Source organism: Patiria miniata, unplaced genomic scaffold (assembly GCF_015706575.1).
Source record: "Patiria miniata isolate m_02_andy unplaced genomic scaffold, ASM1570657v1 HiC_scaffold_5, whole genome shotgun sequence".
Taxonomy (NCBI): domain Eukaryota; kingdom Metazoa; phylum Echinodermata; class Asteroidea; order Valvatida; family Asterinidae; genus Patiria; species Patiria miniata.
Window position 1 is genome coordinate 11,637,701 of NW_024037072.1, and position 21,610 is coordinate 11,659,310.

General features: G+C 40.9%; 1 protein-coding gene across 1 annotated transcript; it reads left to right on the forward strand.

The window, feature by feature from the left end:
• Positions 1-1,587: 1,587 nt before the first annotated feature.
• LOC119742042 (follistatin-A-like) lies at positions 1,588-20,792 on the forward strand. Its single transcript, XM_038218059.1, has 7 exons — positions 1,588-1,820; positions 11,773-11,970; positions 12,688-12,885; positions 14,785-15,015; positions 16,354-16,578; positions 17,155-17,388; positions 18,138-20,792. The coding sequence occupies exons 1-7, from the start codon at positions 1,748-1,750 to the stop codon at positions 18,428-18,430; spliced, it is 1,452 nt and encodes a 483-aa protein (XP_038073987.1). The 5' UTR covers positions 1,588-1,747; the 3' UTR covers positions 18,431-20,792.
• Positions 20,793-21,610: the final 818 nt, after the last annotated feature.

Consider the following 21,610-nt stretch of genomic DNA (forward strand, 5'->3'; position numbering starts at 1 on the left):
TTGTTATCCCTAAAACCGTTTAAGTTTACAGCATTCAGTAGATTCCCCTCTGGCTTTGCTGAGGGTACTTTTACCCATCCTGAAATGACCCAAATTAAACAGTGCTGGCGAACCCAGACCAGGCAGGCTACCTTCTAATGAGAAAAGTGCTCATCGACCGTAATCAACATTCCAATCGAAGTCCCAAACTCATGGGGTTGTATTTTTTGAGTGTAACCTTTACTTTTCAACGTCAAATATTTTCGAACTGAAGATATGGCAAAGGCTATCGCATTTACTGATACCATAGCGGTTGCGGCCTTTTTTTTCTTGCTCCGTCCATGCAGATAATTCCTTAGGATTTTCATTTCATTTCATTTCAGAAACATTTATTTCCACATGAATAAGCACTTTAGAAAACAAAACAATTGTTACATAAAAACTACTAAGTGGAGGCATTACACAAGAAGCCGGAGCTTATAAACGGAATGCCTTAAACACAACAAAAAATATAAATATATACATATAAACAATACTGAAAAAGGAAGACTAAATTCAAAGACAAAACACAACAAAACAATGAAAACAGAAACAGACAAACAAACGAAGTGGACATAAACTTAATAAACTATACAGACGGACATACGAAACATACTAGTGATACAACGACACAGTTTATATAATGGATGATGTAAGCAAAAGAAAGCACAATTAAAGCAAACGGTATGAATGTAGAAAAACCAACAAAAGACAAAGCAAACTATGCTATATACTGGGAGATAAGATGGTTCTTGAAAGTGGTTTTAAATCGGCCAACAGAGGACTGCGATTTCATAGACTGACTGAGTCCATTCCATAGACGAGGTCCATAAAAACGAAGAGTGTTCATTAAATATGATGTGCGTGCAAGAGGGATGTAGTAGTTATTATGTGATCTAGTATGGTATTGATGAATATCGTTAATTGAGGTGAAATATGAGGAGAAAGTGCGATATATAGGCCTATCCCCTGCTTTGACCAGTCTTTCAAAATACTGCCTTAGGGGCCTACATCAAACGCTCCTCGCCTGAAACGGAAACTTGAAAAGTCGATATTTTATGTACCAGGCCTATCCCTTGTAAGCTGTGAAATACGCACACAATTTATGCAGAAAAACTTCATGGAATTGCACCCATCAGAAACCATTCAAGGCGGTGCCGAGCAATAAACATCTGCTTAGCCGAAGAAGGTTAGGCCTACATTCGAAAGAGTGTCAATATCATGGACTGTGTATTGTAATCGACTGGTTCCTGCAAAGCAATGAATTTGATGAGCGAAAATATTCTGCGTAACAGCTCCATACGATTGCCTCAGTACAGCCTTGTCGTTTATAGTTTCTGTAAAACAGAATTTCATAAAGGAATGTCCGTTTTGCCCAGAATGAGCCAATATGAATGAAACAAAAGTTTGAGATACATCCCAGATTTTCGTCATGAATTCAACGAGATCTTCTCTCTATCACCACTTGAGACATGATGAACGCATGAACTCCTGGCCGCCAAGTTCCCCGAAAATGATATAATCTCACGTCCCTGGACGATTTCCAAACACTCGATCGCGTACCACTCGCCCACGAGCGAGTGATTGGCCAGGACCGAGTTGCTCATACCGCCACCATGGCGAGATGTCGTCCTAGATGTGAGCATATAAGCCCCGGTCAACCTCCTGTTTGATAATACCTCTCATTCAGCGCACAGACTACACGTGCATCTAACCTACCTCCGTCATCATGGGTACGATAAGGTGGCTGGTTGCCTTAGCGACTTGGATCTTACTGGTTTGCGAGCCGTCATGTGTACACGGTACGTAGCAATAATAACCTTTTCTTTTCATACATCTTCAGCTTTTATTCGGTGAATATTTCTTGTGTTTCTGCTTATCATTACTTGTTTGACGATTATTTTTGGCTTTTGGTTGTGTTTTTTATTTTCGATGTAAACTGTGCTTCGATTCATTGATTTGTTGTTTTTACGTCTGGCGAGATAATGATCAAATGTCTGGTATTGTACAGTTGATTAAATCAGTATGTTCAGTGATGATGTTCTCCTTATAGGTTTCAGACTCATCTTGGAGCTTAAGAAAGCTCTATGGTATAATCGAGAAAGAAACCTTGTGAACCCTTTTGAGACCGAAAGCGACACCGAGATCTTTCGATTCAGGGGCATCAGAATCGCTCTCGCTGTCTGTCGGTTTTCGTGCCATATCCGAAACGGATACCAAATAAGTGCCCACCGTGCAGACAAGTATGCGTTCTGCTCTTCAATTGTTTACATGAAACAGGTGTTCAGACAGATCATAGACGGGAACACAATGAGGATCTGTAGGCCGTGATAATTCTCACTCTCTTATTATTATCCCTTTACCCGAACCCCGATAATAAATAATTGTGATGAAGTGGCAGGGTGACTGTGCTATGCATCAAGACTTATTACTTTGTGATTCTGAAGTCAGGTAATTAACTCGTAACTAACGACATTACGTAGTAGCAAAGCCTGCAGGTACACGCTCGGCATATCTTAATTGTCTCGCTCCCCATCCATTGTGTTAACTTCTTGTTATGCTGTTTCTAGAACATTCTTAAAACTGTAGTCAGCTGTGGTTAGACAATGGTCGAACTCATTGGCTTTTCATGCCTTTTGTTTCGTTTCCAATAACACCACTTAAAATCCAAAGATTAATGTTTAAACCCTAACCTGTTGAAGTTTCAGCTGAGTGATTTTGTTCGTTTCAGCTAAGTTGGTATAACAGTGAAAATCATGAACACCTTTTCCTCACGATAACACTCTTTATTTCCAAATAAATAATTCAATGAACTGATCGTTTGAAATCACCTACATTTCTTGATTTCTTCAAACATTATGATAACAGCCAGGCAGAATAATTTCACGCGGTGTTTAGTGCCAGTGCGATCTTTAATCCAGGTAAGCTTTTCAGTATAGGTTACTTTTCGGATAAGTGCAAATCATATATGCCTTTAAATAGCCAGTCAAAAGAGCTGATTGTTTCTACCCGCGATTATTGAATGAAAAATATCCGGTGTGTAGCGTGTGTTTTGTTGTTGACATTGCCAGACAGATCTTATGAGGGATAACCAGTCAGTATTTTGACTATGGCCGTATAAACAAAACCCAAACTCGAATACATGTGTATTCCTATGACAAAACGAATACCTGTTTTGGAAGTTGACGTTCTTTACTTCAGACTTTGATGAAAACACGTTATTAAAAAAAGTTATTAATATAACGTTATTAATATACATTTACAAACATAAAAAACCACCGAATTATTATGAAATATACCTTACTTGACTGTAAGTGAATAATAGTCTCAAGCATCCTGTGAAATCATGGCACCCTAGTGTGCTGTCAATTTCCAACGATGGTCGGCCGAGAATCGTTGGGAAAACAACTGACTTTTTTTTCCAATAGTGCCCCAAATTTACCAAAATAGTTAGTCCACATTTTGTTTGCAATCGATTGCACATGGTTCCCTGACCTGAGAATTCCTCGACGTCTGTAAATTGCTCTGTTTCGTCTGAAGTAGTGTCAGGGTACCAGACTACAAGAACAACGTTTTTCTTTGTTTTTCCAGCATCTATGAAATCAAAACTCGAAAAAGGTCAGTGTAACAATATTTGCTATAATACCAATCCCCAAATCCATCCATTTCTGAAAATTACAGCACAAACAAATGTTGTATACCTTGAAGTAGGAAACTGCATTTAATAAAAAAAAAAAGGAATAATTTAGTCAAAGGATCAAAATCAGCTTATTTTATAGATGACCTTTCTAACAAACAAAAACAGGTGTAATCGTTTATATGAAGAAGTTGCTTAATAAGAAAGCAGAAAACCGGAAAAGAATTAAATGTTTTTGCTTTGACATGCCATTACATTTCCGTTACATTTCCCATTCAAACAAAACCGCACTGTAACAGTTTAAAGGGAATATACATCATTTGCTTTTGCTGTAATTTTCAGAAATGGATGGAATTGGGGGGTTGGAAATATATAGCAAATATAGTTACACTGACTTTTTTGAGGTTTTGGGTTCGAAAATGCTATAAAAACCGAGAAAAACAATCATTTTCCTGTAGTCTGGTTCCCTGACTCCATATAAGAAGAAACAGAACAGTTTACATACATTGGGGAATTGTAAGGTCAGGGAACCAGTCTAGCTGGCTTGTACCCGTTCATAGGTGTGTAATCGATTGCAAACAAGTGCGATGGTCAATTGGGGCCAGTATTTGAAAAAAAGCCAGTTTTTTTCCAACGCTGGTCGGCCGACCAGCGTTGGAAATTGATACAAAATTACAACTTTTCTTGAAAATGACAGTATACCAGGTGCCATGATTTTACAGGATGCTTTACACTGTCATTCACTAACAGTCCAGCAAGGTATTTCAAATTGATTTGGTAGTTTTATTTTTTGATGTTTGCAAATGTTGTATTTTCCCTTTAAGTGAACGTTTGACAGGTTGAAAGTGGGTAGTCAAAGGCGGATAAATCACGGGGCCGTCCAACATACAACGGCGGATGAGCAGAACAATTCGCCCCGGGCGTTTGAAGACACCGAACTCCAATTACAAGCTTTTTGGACAGACACTACCCGCAAGGCGGTTAATCGTTTCTGGCCACTGTCTCCTCATAAGTAAATTAGTTGTCTAGTCGTTAATAGGTCGCTGTCACCACTTTGCAAGGTGTGGACTAATTGGAATTATCCGATCCCAACACTGATGGCACTTTAATGACCATGCTCATGCCTTCAAGGACATATCATTCTCAGAGAGACCATCTCGCCTGGTACTCACTCACTGCTTGTTGGCAAATTTCAGTTCTGTAATAATATTTTAAGCTTTCCTCCACCAAAAAAATGTTTGTTTTCATAAAGTAATTATTGCAAAATCAGCGAGATTTTATTTCAAAGCAGTCTCAGATTTCGTTTTTGTCTACAATTTTGCGTCATTAACCTCCCATGTATTGGCACTAGCATGTTTTGAGGAGCACTAAGGGAGGACCCAACAACAACATTTCCCCCGAATTTCCAGGCCACCGCAAATGCTACTAATTCGAAAAGTGGGGGAGGGGGCAGACCTCTTTTCACGCTAGAGGGCGCTCTTTTTTTATCAAGTTATTAACAATAATAACATTTCATAATGCCGTGCGGTTAACTCAAACAAATACTTCAAAAAAGACCCTTAGCCTTGGCAAGCGGAATTTTTTTTGGGGTGGAGGTGGCACCTGGGGGCCACTGGGAATCTGGGGTGCACGTAACCCCCCCCCCCCCCTCAGCTCCCCTCCCCTTGGCTACGCCCCTTCCCCTCTCCAATGAATTCAAAGGCAAGCATACCCAAACCTAGAATATGTACATGGTGTGCGACTCGAAAGGCCACAACGGGGTTTAGCCAAAATATCCCAATGCTTGGATTGCGCTTTGAAACTTGTTCAACTAAAATCAATATTTTTGTACAGTGTAGTATTAGTATTCATTATTCTAAAACAGACCAAACTAATTGTGTACAAAAACTATAAACCAATAATTCACCACCAGTATATTCAAATGGCAAATGCGCCACCTGCTGTCATATTCTCAATCAACAGAAAAACAGATGGTCGTGAAACTACAACAAAACCCGACAACTTCTTGTGCTCAAAATAGCGTCACTGTTTTGCTCACGAATAAAAAAAACATTAAAAAGGCATTAAATCACAAAGCTACACCATCTTTTAATATAAAATGTCAGTAAAAACACTACTAATATAGGCCCTATAATTATCAGAAAAGTGGGACACAAAGGTGCGTTTCATAAATAGGTGCGCTTCATAAAGGTTCGTTTTATAAAGGTTCGAAGGCCTAGAAGAAACCTTTTAAAGCTGAGAAGACCTGAAAATGAACTTGTTTACATTATCTTCACTTCTTTGAGGTTGATGACCGTCTCTGCTCCATATACCGTGTCTGGTATGATGCTTCCCTCCCTCCCCAAGCTCGCGTAATCATTCTCCCGTCTGTGTGCTCTCTATACAAGAGCAGACACATTAATTGCGGCATGAGCGGCCTCTTGTCTCCCATTTTACTCCCCAAGCCCTTCTTGTTATTAACTGAACCTGGTCTAATACCCCCGATCTGCACGGCGCGGCACACTCGACTCATTCCAGACGTATTCATGAATGATTCGCCCTCATCAACGATTTCTCATTTTGACGATGTTGCGAACGGGGAGCATTCGCCAGACGGAAATGAGACGGGGGGAAACATTGAGAGACTTGGAAAAGCAATCGTGGTAATCGAAGTGCGGGCTTTAATTAAGAAGTATTTATCAAGGGATCGGAGTCATGCTCGCCGTGAAATGTCAAGATGTGAAGTCGGGTAGAGAATTCGCGGAGTCAAATTATATGGGACAATCCACATAGACAACATGATGTTACCAACAGTGCATATTTTTCACGAGTTGGTCCCGACAGACCGACAGGCGCGGCGTGAATTTCGTTCACGCTGATCCAATTTCTGAGTAGCTTCAAAATTACGCTGTAAACAAATTCCCGTTTCCAGAAAAAGGAATTATTTTGTCTCCAGAAAAAAATGAGTGTGCTCGTGGTGTGCTAGTAACAGAGCTCTTTGCGAGCGTCACAGTTGTGGACGTTTGGGAGTCGTAGCAATCAGGTGGCATCTTTAACTAGGACAGCGGTGCCTTTACGACAACGATTCATAAATTTAATGACAGATTACGACAATGACATAAATTGACATTAAGAAATTCGTTGGTGTGAAGGGCAAAACCCAGTATTGAATTGACAATTGATAATTATAAGTCAAAATGTACAACCACTCAGATTCAGATTTATTTGTTATATCGAACTTGTTGGTTTGCTGGCTTGTTCTCATTTTTGTTTTAATGGCGATAATCTATCTAAATCCAAGAGATAGATCTTGCATTACTAGCCCCTGCAGGAACACCCACCAGGACAAAAGAAGGGGCCTTGCCGGGCCTAAGGAGGGGGTTGGATGCGGGGATTAGGACCAGATGCCCGAGGCCCACCCAAAGAGCTGCAGGTGCAGCCGCACCTGTCGCCGCTTGGTATGCTAGTTGGATAACCCGACCATAACCTCGCCACACTAATGTGTGAGACATTGCACCTTCGCTTTACGGCGCTGGTAGTGAAATGACATATTATGATCGAATGACCAGGGTATGTTACCCATCAACTTGAACAGCCGGGCAATTCCGTTTTCCCAAATGGTTGTTTCGGGAGTCAAGTAGGAGTCAAAGTAATTTTCAGATGCTAGAGTTTACGGCCTTTAATTTTCTTTTCAGGAGAGCAAAAGACTGGCCCATTTATATTGAAACCTCAAAGCATATTCTGAACAGTCGAGGCTGTAATGTACTTCTGTCGTTTCACTTGGGAAAATATTGGTTTTGTTTCTCAAGGTGGGCATCTGTCATCTGTCATCTGTACATAATTATGGTACAATCTAGAACATGAGGAGCAAGTTGTTTCAAATGTTTATGGTGGAGCGTGGATACTGACTGACACTATTTAGGAACACCGCCATTGTATTCTCTCCGGTGGCTGACAATTATTGACAGTGCGTTTAATGGTGGCGTCATTTTAAGGAATATTCATAAATACCTCAGACAGTTTAGCCATTCCTATTGGTCGAGAGCCCGTCACGTGGCCGGTATTAAACGGATGATAAAGACATGGCTAGCTGGTCTTAAACACTTTTCCAGTGTCACAATAAAATGTGGACTCCTAAAAATCCAGTGCCTCTTATCGTTTCATTGGTTGAACGTTCACAATCCTCACGTAGGCATGCGCAACACTACCAGGTAGTTAGAATTTTATAGTTCTAAATTCAAAACGCAACGCGCCAGGTGCGTTCTGCGCGACATCGCGTAGAACATGATACGCGCGCGTCAATCTCCATAAAAGGGTTGTTTTCATCTTACTCGCCAGCTGAACACTCCATTATTTTGCAGGAGGGATGTTTCAAAAAGCATAAAGTGAATTTGTTGAACAAAATCGGGATGTTTTGAACGAATTAAATGATTTTTTTTTACCGAAAAGGTATTTATGAATGGGAATAAATATGTACTCCGTCGGTATTTATCACTCTGTTTAATACCACTTAGAGTCTGGGTGCTGATAATTACCCTCGCCTCCGGCTCGGGTAATTATCAGCACCCAGACTCTAAGTGGTATTAAACAGAGTGATAAAAACCTCCGGAGCACACATTTATTCCCTTATTAAGGTAAAATCTGGCTCATTTCGCCAATCCTGTTTCTTTATTACGACTCGATCAGGCGTATGGTTTATTCCCCTCACCCAGCCCCAACAAGGTCGACAAGGAACTCTTGACCAATCTGAGTCGTCCAGCTCGCTTTGGTATTTCTCACAATGCAATCACCTGTAGGCTGTATTGACTTGTTCTCAGCCTGACATGGACACATTTACATAACGAATAAGGCAATGGACGCTTATCGGTAATATACAACATTTTGTTTTGCTGTAATTGTTAGAATATAGAAGTGCCGGGTGGATTTGGGGAGTTAGTATTTTATAGAAAATATTGTTACACTGAGTTTTGTGTTCATAGATGCTGGAAATCCCAAGAAAAAAAATCATGTTCTTGTACTCTGGTTCCCCCCGACCCTACTTCAGACGAAACGGAGCAATTATTTATAAACATCGGAAATTGTCAGGTAAGGGAACCAGTCTAGCTGACTTGCACCCGTTCGCGGATGTGTAACTGATTGCAAACAAAATGTGGACTAACTAAATGTGGTAAATTGGGGGCAGTATTTGAGATCTGATACACTGTGCCCTCTGGAGACATGCACACAATAGGGAACAAAAGATTGTAAACGTCTCCACAGGGCGATTTCTATAGATGAATACGTCCCCACAAGGTTTTCACGAAATAGATATATGGATTTTACTCAAAACCTAGGAATTTCCAATGTATGTTGATCCGTCGCAAATGGTAGAGTTTTAGAAAAGGGATGTTAAGTCCGAATTTCAGCCAAGGAAATTAATCCTGGTTAAAACAAGAGCATTTTGAAACTGTACTTTCAAACTCGAAAACTTTAGTACACGAGAACAAAGAAATGTCGCAACAAGGATACAAATTTCAGTATAAATGGAAAAAAGTCAGGTGTCATGATTTCACAGGATGCTTGAGACGTACTCACTTACAGTCAAGTAAGGTATTACATAATAATTTGGAAGTTTGTTTTATAAATGATGTTTGCAAATGTATATTCAGGGGCGTAGCACGGTTATTTTTATTGGAGGGTTAATGTTTTGAAAAGGGCACTTGCACATCCGTTGTGAAATGAAGACAGGGTTTTTTTTCTCCGGATACTTGGCCTCCGTGAAATCAAAAAGTGTGGGGGGGGGGGAGGGGGGGAGGGGGGGCTGGGGCTGGTACCATCTGTCGATGGGGGCGCTGTTCAAAACCGAAAATTATGCACACAAAGGGCCCATATATGGTGCTTTTCAGGCCGATACATGTGCGAAATTCTGAAAAAGGCAACCAAAACGGAAGATGCCAGAAAAAAGGGCACGACTTCTTTTTTGAAAAGGGTACTTGTTCAGAAAAAAGGGCACTTCTTAAAAAAGAGCCCCCCCCAAAAAAAAAAAAAAGCCTACGTTAATATTTAACATTTGATTCGTTTAGAGAAAAAGCACCATGATGATCAGAAACTATTGTTGGAAATGTAAACTTCAAAGAGGGAGTCTTGTGATAGAATAGAGTAGGATATTCCATCAAACCTAGCTGCTAGTTGAGTACTGGTCCATCGGGGGGAAATGCAATTTGACGTATGTGAAACGTACCTGTCCTGTCCATGAACCACGCTGACGCGGTTTCAGCAAAGGATCCAAGAATTGATGTCTTCGCGCCTGTGAATTATTTGCCTAATTCAATTATTCTGTTTCACACTTGCGCAGCCTGCCAACCATTACCCCGGCACGTTTTGTGTTGTTCGGGGTTGTCAGTCGGCGGTGATAATCCGAGTTGATCTGGGCTAAGGTTGGGTGGGATTTCCCCGTACGATAGGCTCCCTGTGGGACTATCTTAAGAAGTTCCTTCGATTCCCGTCACCAGGTCTTGGACCACCCAAAATAACCTAGTTTCACTTTTGGTCGCTTCAAAGCAAAAGAAAATTGAAGCTAGTTAACCTTAATACACATATTGGAAGATTGATGATCAAATGTTCCGATTTTTGACCAAGGGACAATCCCGCAAATTTCAATAAATCATCCCGGATCGACGCAAATTATGTTTAGCGATCGTAAACAGGGCCAATTATAGTAATGCCCTGCCATGTGCGAATGTTATTTCGCTTGACGTAAAATAAAATCCGGTCAGTAGCCACTATACATCGCCTGCATAAATCCCTGTCATCTGATTGGTGGGTATTGACCACGTGTCATTGGATTATTCCATTGCACGGTCACACTATTGCCAATCAGATGACGAGGATCTATTCAGGCGTTGTATATAAAACAAGTAACGAATGTTTAACATTCGTGCAATGGCAAGAATAAATACGTTTGGTGACAGATTGATTAGTCCATTTCACGAGGCGAAGCCGAAGAAATTATTTTTACCATTGTACTCATAAACATCCACTATTATTTGCCTGGCTAGAATATTAGTTAGAAGGACATTATTGATTTCAAGATTTTGCCGGTTGATGAAGGCTAGAGCGCCTGTTTAGAGCATTGTGTATTGCCTACTCAGCACGGGAACGTACGGTACGTGTTTCAGATGTGTTAGCAAATAAAAACGCTCGTGTCATGGCATTTTCAAGAATTAAGAGCTCATAAAAAATGCCTGATGAAACACGCGGAAAAAAAGGCAACCCCAGAAAAGCAGAAAGGATAAAAAAAACTGCTTCAATATGACAATTATAAAACAAACACAACACAAAGAGACAAACGCAAACAGACAGACAAAAAGGTTTTGATTTTTTTTATCCACTTGGTAACAATGAAGGCACATAAGTCCTTACCCACTCGTTCTCTGTGGAACTAAAGCACTGCACTTACAATATGGCTGTCGTGCGTCCAAAGTGTCTTTTGGGCAAAAGTTATTCAGAGAATAAAATCAATATTTTTATGTACGTCTTAATTTTGAAGGTCAAATTACCAAGCGTTTATTGGTCTGTCTGCCTGTCTGATGTTTGTGGGGTTTTTTCATTATGCTGGTGTGTCTGTCTTTCTTTAATCCCATTTTTGAAATTTTAAGAATTTTAATGTATATTTTTCAGTGTATTAATATAAGGAAAGGCATACCCTTAATAGATCATGCCTCTATCTTACATGATAACGTATTGTATTTATGATTACCCTGATTTTGATGGAAAGAAATATTATTGTAATAAATTGAATTGAATAAGTTAAATAAATAAGTTAAGTAATAAATTGAATTAAATCAGTAAAAAACACTGCTTTCCATAACAGCCCTGGTTCATATTACATAAACATTAAGTTCAAAACAGTATAGGCAATTAAATTAAAACAAAACAAAAAACATAGATATCATTAACAATACAAAGATTAACAATCAAATTAAATTAGACATATGAAAGATTGAAGACTAAAAAAAAGTCAAATTAAAACAAATCCTCAATTAAAAGCAATTGATATATAATTGCTTAAAATAATGGGACAGGACAAGAAAAAAAGGTTAATTAATTAACAAGAATTAACAAGAAAAATAATAATCAAATGTATCTCTCTCTTTTAGGTGTTAGTTGTTGGGCCGAACACGACAGCACCAGCGCGACGTGCGGCTTGCTGGTCGCCGAGAACGTGACGGTGGAGGAATGCTGCAGGAATATCGGCGAGAGTGTGTCCTGGTCCACGGTAGATGACATATCCCCGGAGGCGATGCTTAGATATCAGACAATTTTCGGTGGAGTCCCGGAATGCCACCTTTGTGAAAGTAAGTTTGTGGGAATATGCCGGTGTAGAGTGAATATCTGACTCCATGAAATATAGACTCATTGGTAGTATTGAGCATGCGTAGGTATGATCCTATTTATAGGGCTATTATAGGAGAGTGCCTTGTCACGTGTGAGGGATTATTAAACCGATAATAGGGAAAAGGAGTCCGATTTTCATAGGAGTCGGAATTTTATATGACACCGGGACAGTTTTGCAAAATGTGACACGTACCTATACCCCAAATCTAGAGCATGCTATCATTATTTTTATCTAGTTTTTTTCCACATGGCAGTGTACTTCATTTGCTCAGGAAAACTGGAGAAATGGTTAAAATTGGATTGATTTGCAGTGTTTTACGCGGGCTGATGTGAAGATTTTTTTGTAAACATCGTTATATTTTTGTCCTTAAAATTCTTCTCTTAACAGAATGCTTTTTTAAAATTGGACATGCTGAGCTCATTATAATGATGAAAGACTTCATATTTCCGGTTCTCGGGTATTTTAGGAACTGTGTCCCTCTGTGGGTGTGGAAATGTTTATTTAGGAAACCACCCAGTGCGCATGCGCGTTCTCTGAACTAATAAGTGGTGCACAGATGCATTGGAATAAACATACGTGTGTTGTTGGTGTAGTCCGGCTTGCACACCACGTATGTTTATCCTAATGAAAAAAAAGTAATGTTAATTTGAATTGAAAAGTTTCTCTCCTTGTTTAGTTGTTAGTTGTTGGGCCAAACGCGAAGAAGGCAGTGCGACGTGTGGCCTGCTGGTCGCTGAGCACGTGACGAAGGAAGAATGCTGCAAAAATAACGGAGAGAGTATCTCCTGGTCTACAATAGTCGACATATCCCCGGGAGAGATGTTCAGATACGAGACCATCTACGGTGGAGTCCCGGACTGCCACCTTTGTGAAAGTAAGTTTGTGGGGTTATGCCGGGGAGTTTTGCAGGCTGTGACAGCCTCAGGAGGAAGAGATCAGCACAGAGCTCAAACTTTCATTACATTAGGGGGGGAAGGGGGTATTTAACCCCCCCCCCCCACCATATTTTGTAAAGACTGCCTTTCTCCATTCAAATGCCCTTTTTTTCACCGGGCTTATCCCCCCAATAATTTGTTAAGAGTGCCCTTTTTTACGAGGTGCCCTTTTTTCTGAACAAGTGCCCTTTTCAAAAAAGAAGTGGTGCCCTTTTTTGTGGCATCTGCCGTTTTAGGTGCCTTTTTCAGAAACTGTCGGTTTTGAACAGCGCCCCCATCGACAGATGGTAACCCCCCCCCCAAGAAAAGTGACCGTGCTACGCCCCTGTTGCAAGGCAAGATTCTATGATATGCGAGCAGATTCAGCGATTAATTATGCAATGAACAAGACTGCGTCTTGACCTCCAGACTCTGACCATTCAGCGGGCGCCTTCTATCGGGTCTTTCGTAACAGCTTAGTCCACATTTCTGATCGAAATGACACTTCTAAAGTTGACTCCGATTTTGCTGCGCGCAGGGTTGCATAAAATGTGCATGATGAGACATTCGTCGTGTGGTTCTGCATATTACATTTTGTAACTTTATTAGGTCATGAATTTAATGTAATAACATCTATTATTTATTATTGATATCTCCTTGGGTTAAATCATGAATTGTGTAACAACATGTATTCTTTGTGAAGGGGGAAGACCCAGTACAAGCTTCGGCTTCTTGACTGATCTCCCCAACCTCGTCCCCAGGGTGTCGAGCAGTACGCGCCCATCACTACCTGCTCTCTCACCCTGGTATTGGATCATTTTGCATGTACACAATTTTTGAACACTTATGCAAATGAGAAATAGTCTGGTGCTTGCATGTGCGTTACATTAGCGTTTGTTTTTGTATGCGGTGCCTTGGCTAAAACCAGAATCAATTCGTCGCGTTACAAAAACACGATTGTTTTCGAAGTTAAAATGTTACAATCTAATCCCGCCAGTATGCAGTATCACATTTCATATTAATATGATCAACTTGGAAAGGAAATGAGTTGGGTTTGTTTTTAGAAGGCGTGGACTTTATAATTATAATGATTGTGAAAACACGTAATGCACGATGGAAACAACAAGTACACGATATAAATCCATTACTAGCCAATAATTGCAGTATCGAATCAGGATACAGGACCAAAGTTTTCTATTTAAAACGATGTTGGAAATAAAGTAAGCACGGGGGATCGCGGGACGAGGTTGGACCTCCCCGTACTATTATTTCAAGTTCCGTTAAGTTTGTCCCCATGTACAGTATTCAACTTACCTTATAGTATGGACATAAACCTGAAACCTGAAACCATGTCTGATACTCAGACTATTAAGCAGACAGAGGCGCTGTCAAAACGTTTCATGCTATGTCTTTATTCCTTTATTTACTTCACCACTTCACCTCTCCCGCACTTTTAGCCCCACTGCGTTAAATTGTTTCGAAAAAAATGATGCCTTGTGGAGACCCGGGTATAATAGAACAAGGTATTCCTTTCGGTCGCAAATTAAAGTATTTTATGGAAGGGATATTTGGTCGGAATTTCAACCCAGGAAAGCAATTCTGGTTTAAATAGGAGCACTTGAAAATAGCTTTCGTCCCTATCACGATTTTGTACACGAGAACAAAGCGATGTCTCCACAAGGATACAAATTTGAGTATGTGTGTTGACAATTTTATTTTCTGAATCTAATTCCTTCATGAGTGGTTGCCGAAACACCGCTCTGACATTAAACAGGCAAAGTCATTAACGTATTTTTTTGTGTTTCTTGCGTTTATGTCAAAGTCATTAACGTATTTTTTTTTGGTGTTTCTTGCTGAAGAAACGTGCGACCAGACGATATGCCCAGACGGCCGGAAGTGCGTCATGAAGAGCGGTCGGCCTCGCTGCGTATGCAAGCCCGACTGCACACACAACAGCACTTCGCGTAGGGGCTCCGTGTGCGCCACCAACGGCAGGCAGTACAAGAGCATGTGCGCACTGCTCAAGATGAAATGCCGCCAGGAGGATCATCACTATGAGTTGGACGTGGCGTACTACGGGCCATGCCAGAGTAAGGTGTTCTCATTAAAGTGTGTACAAACTTGTCAAAACTCTTGCCCCTTAGAGGTTTTCGAAACCCCGGCTTCTTCTTCAGCATCGGCATCATTCCTAGCTTTAGAACCATTTTTCAAAAGCCTCTTACTACCACACAAAATTAAAATGCCTCATATTTTAGGATTTGCTTTGCAGCAGAACTTGGACCAATTGTTGGAGATTTCCAGGTCAGGGGTATGAAAGTCTTCTGAAGCCACGTCGTAGATGAAAACAAGGTTTCGAAAACCCCTCATGGAAGGCCAACTTTTCTTTAACCTGAAGGAAAACAACACACTGTCGATAAGTGCCTTGCTTTTTAAATTTTAAGGCAATAGGGACATTGCCAAAGGGATATATAAGGGGCCTATAAAAACGTCCCAGATAAAATGCATTTCAAAGGGGTCACCAAGTGCAGATCTGCAACAAAATGCCCACAAATATCCAAAGTCCGACATGCCGATTAAAGCAAGTTAGAGAGAAAACAAAGTAGGGGATGATTGGGGAGTTGGAAGGAGCTGGAACTCAAATAACGCAATGAGGGCGCTCTATAGCCGGGAATGTGCATAAAGCTGCCCAGGACTGATATCGACCTCAGTTATTTTTTTTCCCATTTTTTTGATGAAATATGAGTAATGGATCCTACCTCTTGCCGGCCGTACAAAATGGTGTTCGCAGAGCTCATGAATAAAACTTACGCACTAAAATTATTCTATAATAGAGAGTTGTGAGAGCCATGGAAGTGGAAATTTGAGGACATAATGCACATGCAACTCCGACCTGAACTTGGGGCTTCCAGTTTTGAGCAGTTTGGATGCAATTGGGTCCGAAAGTGGCGCTATGATGTCGTGGAGGGATCCCTTTGTATAATGGCCACTTTCCAGTTTAGGAAACATCGTTTGTTTTAGGGGTGGTCCTCTTTGGGTGGGAATTCCATCAAAAATTGAAAAGAAAATGAAAGATGACATGGTAATCATCCTTTTTTTTCTGTGCAGCCTGTATACCTGTGAGAGTTATGAGTATTTTTAAACCAAAATTTGTGGTCATGCAATACCACATTTAATTTGGTCTTGAATGACTACACGGAAGTGTTGACCCGTGTTATTGTTCAAACAAATTCTATCCAATGATCATGAGGGCTCGAGCCTCGAAGAAATGACGTCATGCATCCTAAAGGAATAGTAAGCCCTTCCCATCGCCCTGTTTGGGCGGTTGGTACGAGCGAACGCCCACCCTTAACAGCGCCCCCTTGTGTCAGATGATATATTGATATACATGTATTTGATGTAAATTTTACCTTTTAATTCCCTGATCATAGACTCATGCGACAGCGTCCAATGTATCGGCAACAAGTGTTGCGTGGAGGACCAGCACGGCCGGCCGCACTGCGTGTCCTACAGCGCTATCAGCTGCCCCGGACCATTCCGAGATGAGTTCGTGTGCGGTGCTGATGGCGTGACCTACGAGACGCTATGCCAGCTACGCAGGACCTCGTGCTCTAGAGGCAACATCATCCCAGTGGCATATGAGGGTAAATGTGAAGGTAAGACTACCCCAGAAAAATAGGATTTGTTGAAGCTCTGCTTTGTGGAATTATCATGATCTGGTAATGAAACAGCAAGGATTCCTCCAATGCGCACTAGGTGTACCAAGCCTGAAGAAACGTATGGAAAGCTTGATAATACCAAATCCATGTGGACCTGGAGGAGAATCGAACCCGGGCCATAGAGATGGAAGGCGGAGGAATGAACCGCTGCGCCAACCATTATGCTTTCTTGACGATTCTGGCAGTATACCCCTGTCCATCCTCTTGAGAATGAGGCAAAATCTGTCCCTACCACACTCTTAGTACACGTGTGAAACTTGTGAAAGTCTGAATTCAAGCGCCCATTTCAATGAGCTGTTGAGTACAGTGAGTACTGGAAAGATTTGATCGGTAATGAAATCGACCGAAAGTCATGATGTCGAAATTGACTCACGTAGGCCTATTTTCCGCCAAAACGTATTTCGGACACTGAGCTGAGATTGGCAACAACGTGATTCTCAGTCAGTTATCTATTGGTTGCAAGGCGGCACATGTAGTTCATTTCACTAACGGTTCTTGCGATTTCCTTTACAGGTTTAGCCTCCTGCAACGACACGAGGTGCGTCAAGAACAAGCAGTGTTTCTGGGACAAGCCGGCCAACACCTCCCGGTGCATCCTGTGCAACTACACCTGCAGTGGCTGGGCCGACGAGGTGGCCGTGTGCGCCTCGGACGGCCTGACCTACCAGAGCTGGTGTGCGATGCAGGAACACATATGCCAGACGGGGATATACGTGGAGCTCGTCAGCTGGGGAACCTGTGACCCAGGTATGTTTTTCTTGAAATTTTATGAGTATTGGAAATAATGTGATTCGAGTTTGGTTTTTGGAGGATTTGGTAGATGTTTCGGACAGGTTTACCTCCGTTTTTCGAAAATGTAGTTTACAGCTAGGCCTAAAAAGTTTGGGTGCATTTTTCATTGCGGGGGGGGGTCGAAACCTTCCCCCTTTGCTCTGACCCAAAAAAATAGTATAAAAATAAGTGCATCAGTAACAATGTGCTGGATTACATACGTCTGTCTGTCGGACAATTGAACGTATACAAATCTGACCGGCCTAACCCCCCCCCCCCCCCGCCCCGAAAAAAATCTTGGATCCGCCCCTGAATGGCGACTTTGTTTCTAGGCAGCATTTCTACTTTTACGAGTGTCCAGCGCTTGGAATTTCAACCAAAGATTTATTAACCAAATTTAAGGTCAGGGTATGCCATTTTTTATGTGCACCGATAATAAACGATCAGATTTTTTTAGCCCTGCCTGCCGTGCTGCATTTGACAATATAAAGAGCGCCCTCAAGTCATATACATAAATATGTATCTCCGTCTTTTAAGCATTTTCATCACATCGATCTCAATGTCCAATTCCTAAGGCAGTTCAAAATTGTAAGTAACATTGTTTCAAATGAAAGATTATCATGTCATTAAAAGACAAGTCCTTGGGAAAAAAATACATGTTTTTCTTTTTTTCTTGAGTACGCGGACCCCTCAATAACTTGGCGGTACTTTTTTTTTTATGATAGATGGCAACAATGGCATCGAACCTGGGTCCGGGGACTACCGAGGCTACGACCTGATATACTTCACCCCGAGCAGTAGGCAGGTTCTGTCCGAGCTCCGCTCCAACATGTACCGCAGCCATGAGCGCGACAGCGGTAATGCCACTACGACCGAAGTGGTGCCGACCACCACGCAGTACGGGACTGGCGGTGCAGACGCCCCCGCCCAGCCTGTCACAGGGGTTGCTAGTTTCCTACAAGGGTTGATCAACAAAGGTGTGCCGAATCCAAGTGGCGAAGAAGATGATCAAAACTAGACACTGTCTCTTGCTGTGTCTGTGGGTTCTAGAACTTCGCAGGGACAAACATAAAGTCTGACGATATAGGCTTTAGCATCAAGACTATTGACTTCAGTCTCCGCAGGGCTGATGGCCAGTGGATCAAGACAAGTATAGATACTCGCTTATGAAAAATCCCATCTCCACCAGTTTCCTACCTCTATATTATAAAATCATTGCCCGCGCCAGAACCTAGCTAGCTCCTAAAATTGGAAATCGCTGCACTTTCCTATTGGCCACTTCATAAATTTACGCACGAGTATTTGATTAAATAGCATCTTAATCTCAACAAAAGAAAATCTGCAGACCAGATCTGGAAAGGGTTCCTATACCGTGTAAAGGGTTCCTACGTGTTTCCGCGCTCCACTGTACCGAGATAGTCCAACAGGGCGTCGTGTACAGTATACGAGCATAAGCAGAAACAGAAGAAGCAGAAGAAACCGTACCCTGAGCCCATCGACATAGGCTAACTGTATGATCCCGCAAGTATTGTTCGGTGATCAATCCAGATCGGCCCTAAATTTCCATTCAAAAGCTTCCGTCAGCCAAGAAAAAAAATTCATTCGTTTTACAGACGTTAGCAAAAGTATTGTCTGAGGACAAGCGTCAGGCCCATTATTAGTGTCTTTTGCTCAATGCGGAAAAAAACAAGATTGATTAATAAGTTAATATGAGTCTGCCTAAAACCTTTTCAACCTCCATCTCAAATACTAATTTGCGTGCCCAGAGATCGCACTAAAGACCGCAAGAGCTCATGGATCTCATAAGGCGCATGCACACTGGGTTGTGATCAAATGCAGAATGCGATACTCACAGAACGCCCAATTTGACTTGATTTTCATGAGTAACCCAATCGCAGGCTAAGCTCGCTTGCGCATTCCCTATTTAAATGACGTGATATCTTGTGGCAAAGTTAGGGCGCCCTCTGCGTCAATGTAGATAATGTCTCAACTATTGCATAACTATATCAGTATTTATAAGCAATGAGTTATGAGGATTTATTTAGATTTTTGAATGTAAGATTGACGACTCTGCAGAGTACAATTTAATATATTGGTAAGCAGAAGACATAGTTTTTACTCGGTACCTAGGCTAGCAATTCTGGCTAGAAAGCGTCAGAGATATATTAGACTTTTAGCAGCTGTAAAGACATAAGCGTACGTGCTTAATGTGCCGCCCTTGTAATATATGTTTTCCCGGCTATTTTAAAATGTGTATCATTCAAGTTCACCAATTCTAATATTCAAATTCGTCCAGTAAAACGTACTAGTGCACTTCCAATGTTAATTTTTCCTTTATCATATAATGTCAATTTTAGTTGAAGCAAATTCAAACCATGAGCACATTATTCGTCAAGGAGTATTCATTTTCGTCTCGTCTACGCCGAACCGTGTTATTATTCAGAAAGCGAATTCGTCCAGATTAAGTTACTTAACAGAAGTAGTGATTGATATAGACGAGGTCGACTCTGAATGCTGCCATTCGGCAACAGCTGAAATGACTCAATTCAATCTGTAATTACGAATATTCTTAACAAAGAAGGCCTACTCTGGTTGACTAAACTTTGGAATGATAAATGACTGAATTGATTTCGCCCAAAGCATCTGAAAATCCTTGGGACAACTTGGAATATAAGAATCGGTGAATTGGAATGGAAACAGTCTTGAAATGGCCCGGAGAAACATGCGATCGAGTGAAAGATCAGACAAAAAACAGCGTTTGACAAACCAAACGATATGAAGAAAAGATGTATCGAGATCCGGTCACAATAGTCATAAGTTTTCCCGGATATTTTGAAACATTTATCATTCGTACTCACCGATTATTATTCAAATTAATCCATCAGCATGATTTAGTGCACTTCCAATGTTTAATTTCGTCTTTTGTCTGACAATTTCAAATTCAAGTCAAGCAAATTCAAACAACGAGCACACGCTTTCGTCCCGAGTACTCGATTTCGTCTCGTCTACACCAAACCTTGTTATTCAGAAATTAAATTCGTCTTATTGATTTATTTAATTAAGACGATCTCTGAATGCTGCCATTCAACAAATGCCTAGACGAATTTGATCGGTAATGACGAATATTCTCGACCCGGTGACTAAAGAGGATGACCAAACTTTAAAATTGAATGGTAACTGACTACATTGGTTTTGTTCAAAGCGTGTGGAAATTTTCTAGGACGAAATTGAATGTTAGAGTTGGTGAGTTTGAATGAACAAAGTGTTTCAAAATGGCCGGGGAAACCCATTATATAAACTGCTCTCTTTGTGTCGGTTAACTGTTGTTTGTATAGTACTTTTAATCATTCTACAATGTGTACAATGCTTATTGAATGAAATGTTATTATACAAATAACGAATGTTTGTGAGTGCGATGGTAAGAATAATTTCATGAGGTGACAGATTGAATGTTCTATTCCACGAGGCGAAGCCGAGTGGAATAGAACATTCAATCTGTCACCGAATGAAATTATTCTTTCCATCGCACGAACGTAAAACATTCGTTATTTGTTTTATACAACACCTGAATAAATTCTCGTCATTTGATTGGTAAATTATAAACTACAATTTATTTTGATTTTAAAGATGTTGAACTACCCCTTCACGAAAATGTTTGAACCCAACGCTGTAGCGCTGGCTCTTTGGAACAATACGCGCTACGCTGAACGCGCACACCAGCATGCATTTTGCACGCAAATACCGCATCATGGAACAAGCGCAAAGTGAAACGGTATAACGCATGGGTATAACACATGGTCGCAACGTGCATTATACCGAATAATAATATGTCACGTGATCTACAATTCACCAATCAGATGACGGTGATTTATTCAGGTGTTGTATAAACAGTATTGTTGAATATCTGATCATTCTCGGTCCTACCTCAATATGTGTTCTATCAATAAAATCAAGTTACATACTTGTGTACACTCTACATTTGTGCCGCGTGAAATATTCAGGATACCAGATCGCGGCCTGTTCATTCGAGGATTTGGGGTATATGCTGACTCGCTTTAATTCATAGACAAGAGGTATCAGCTTTCACTTCAAACATCGCTATACAGGGTGAGTCAAAAAGAAAGTGACATGTATTAATAATTTTCCCCTTTAAATACAGTTACATATGAAGCATGTAGGCCTATTAAACGAGCATGTT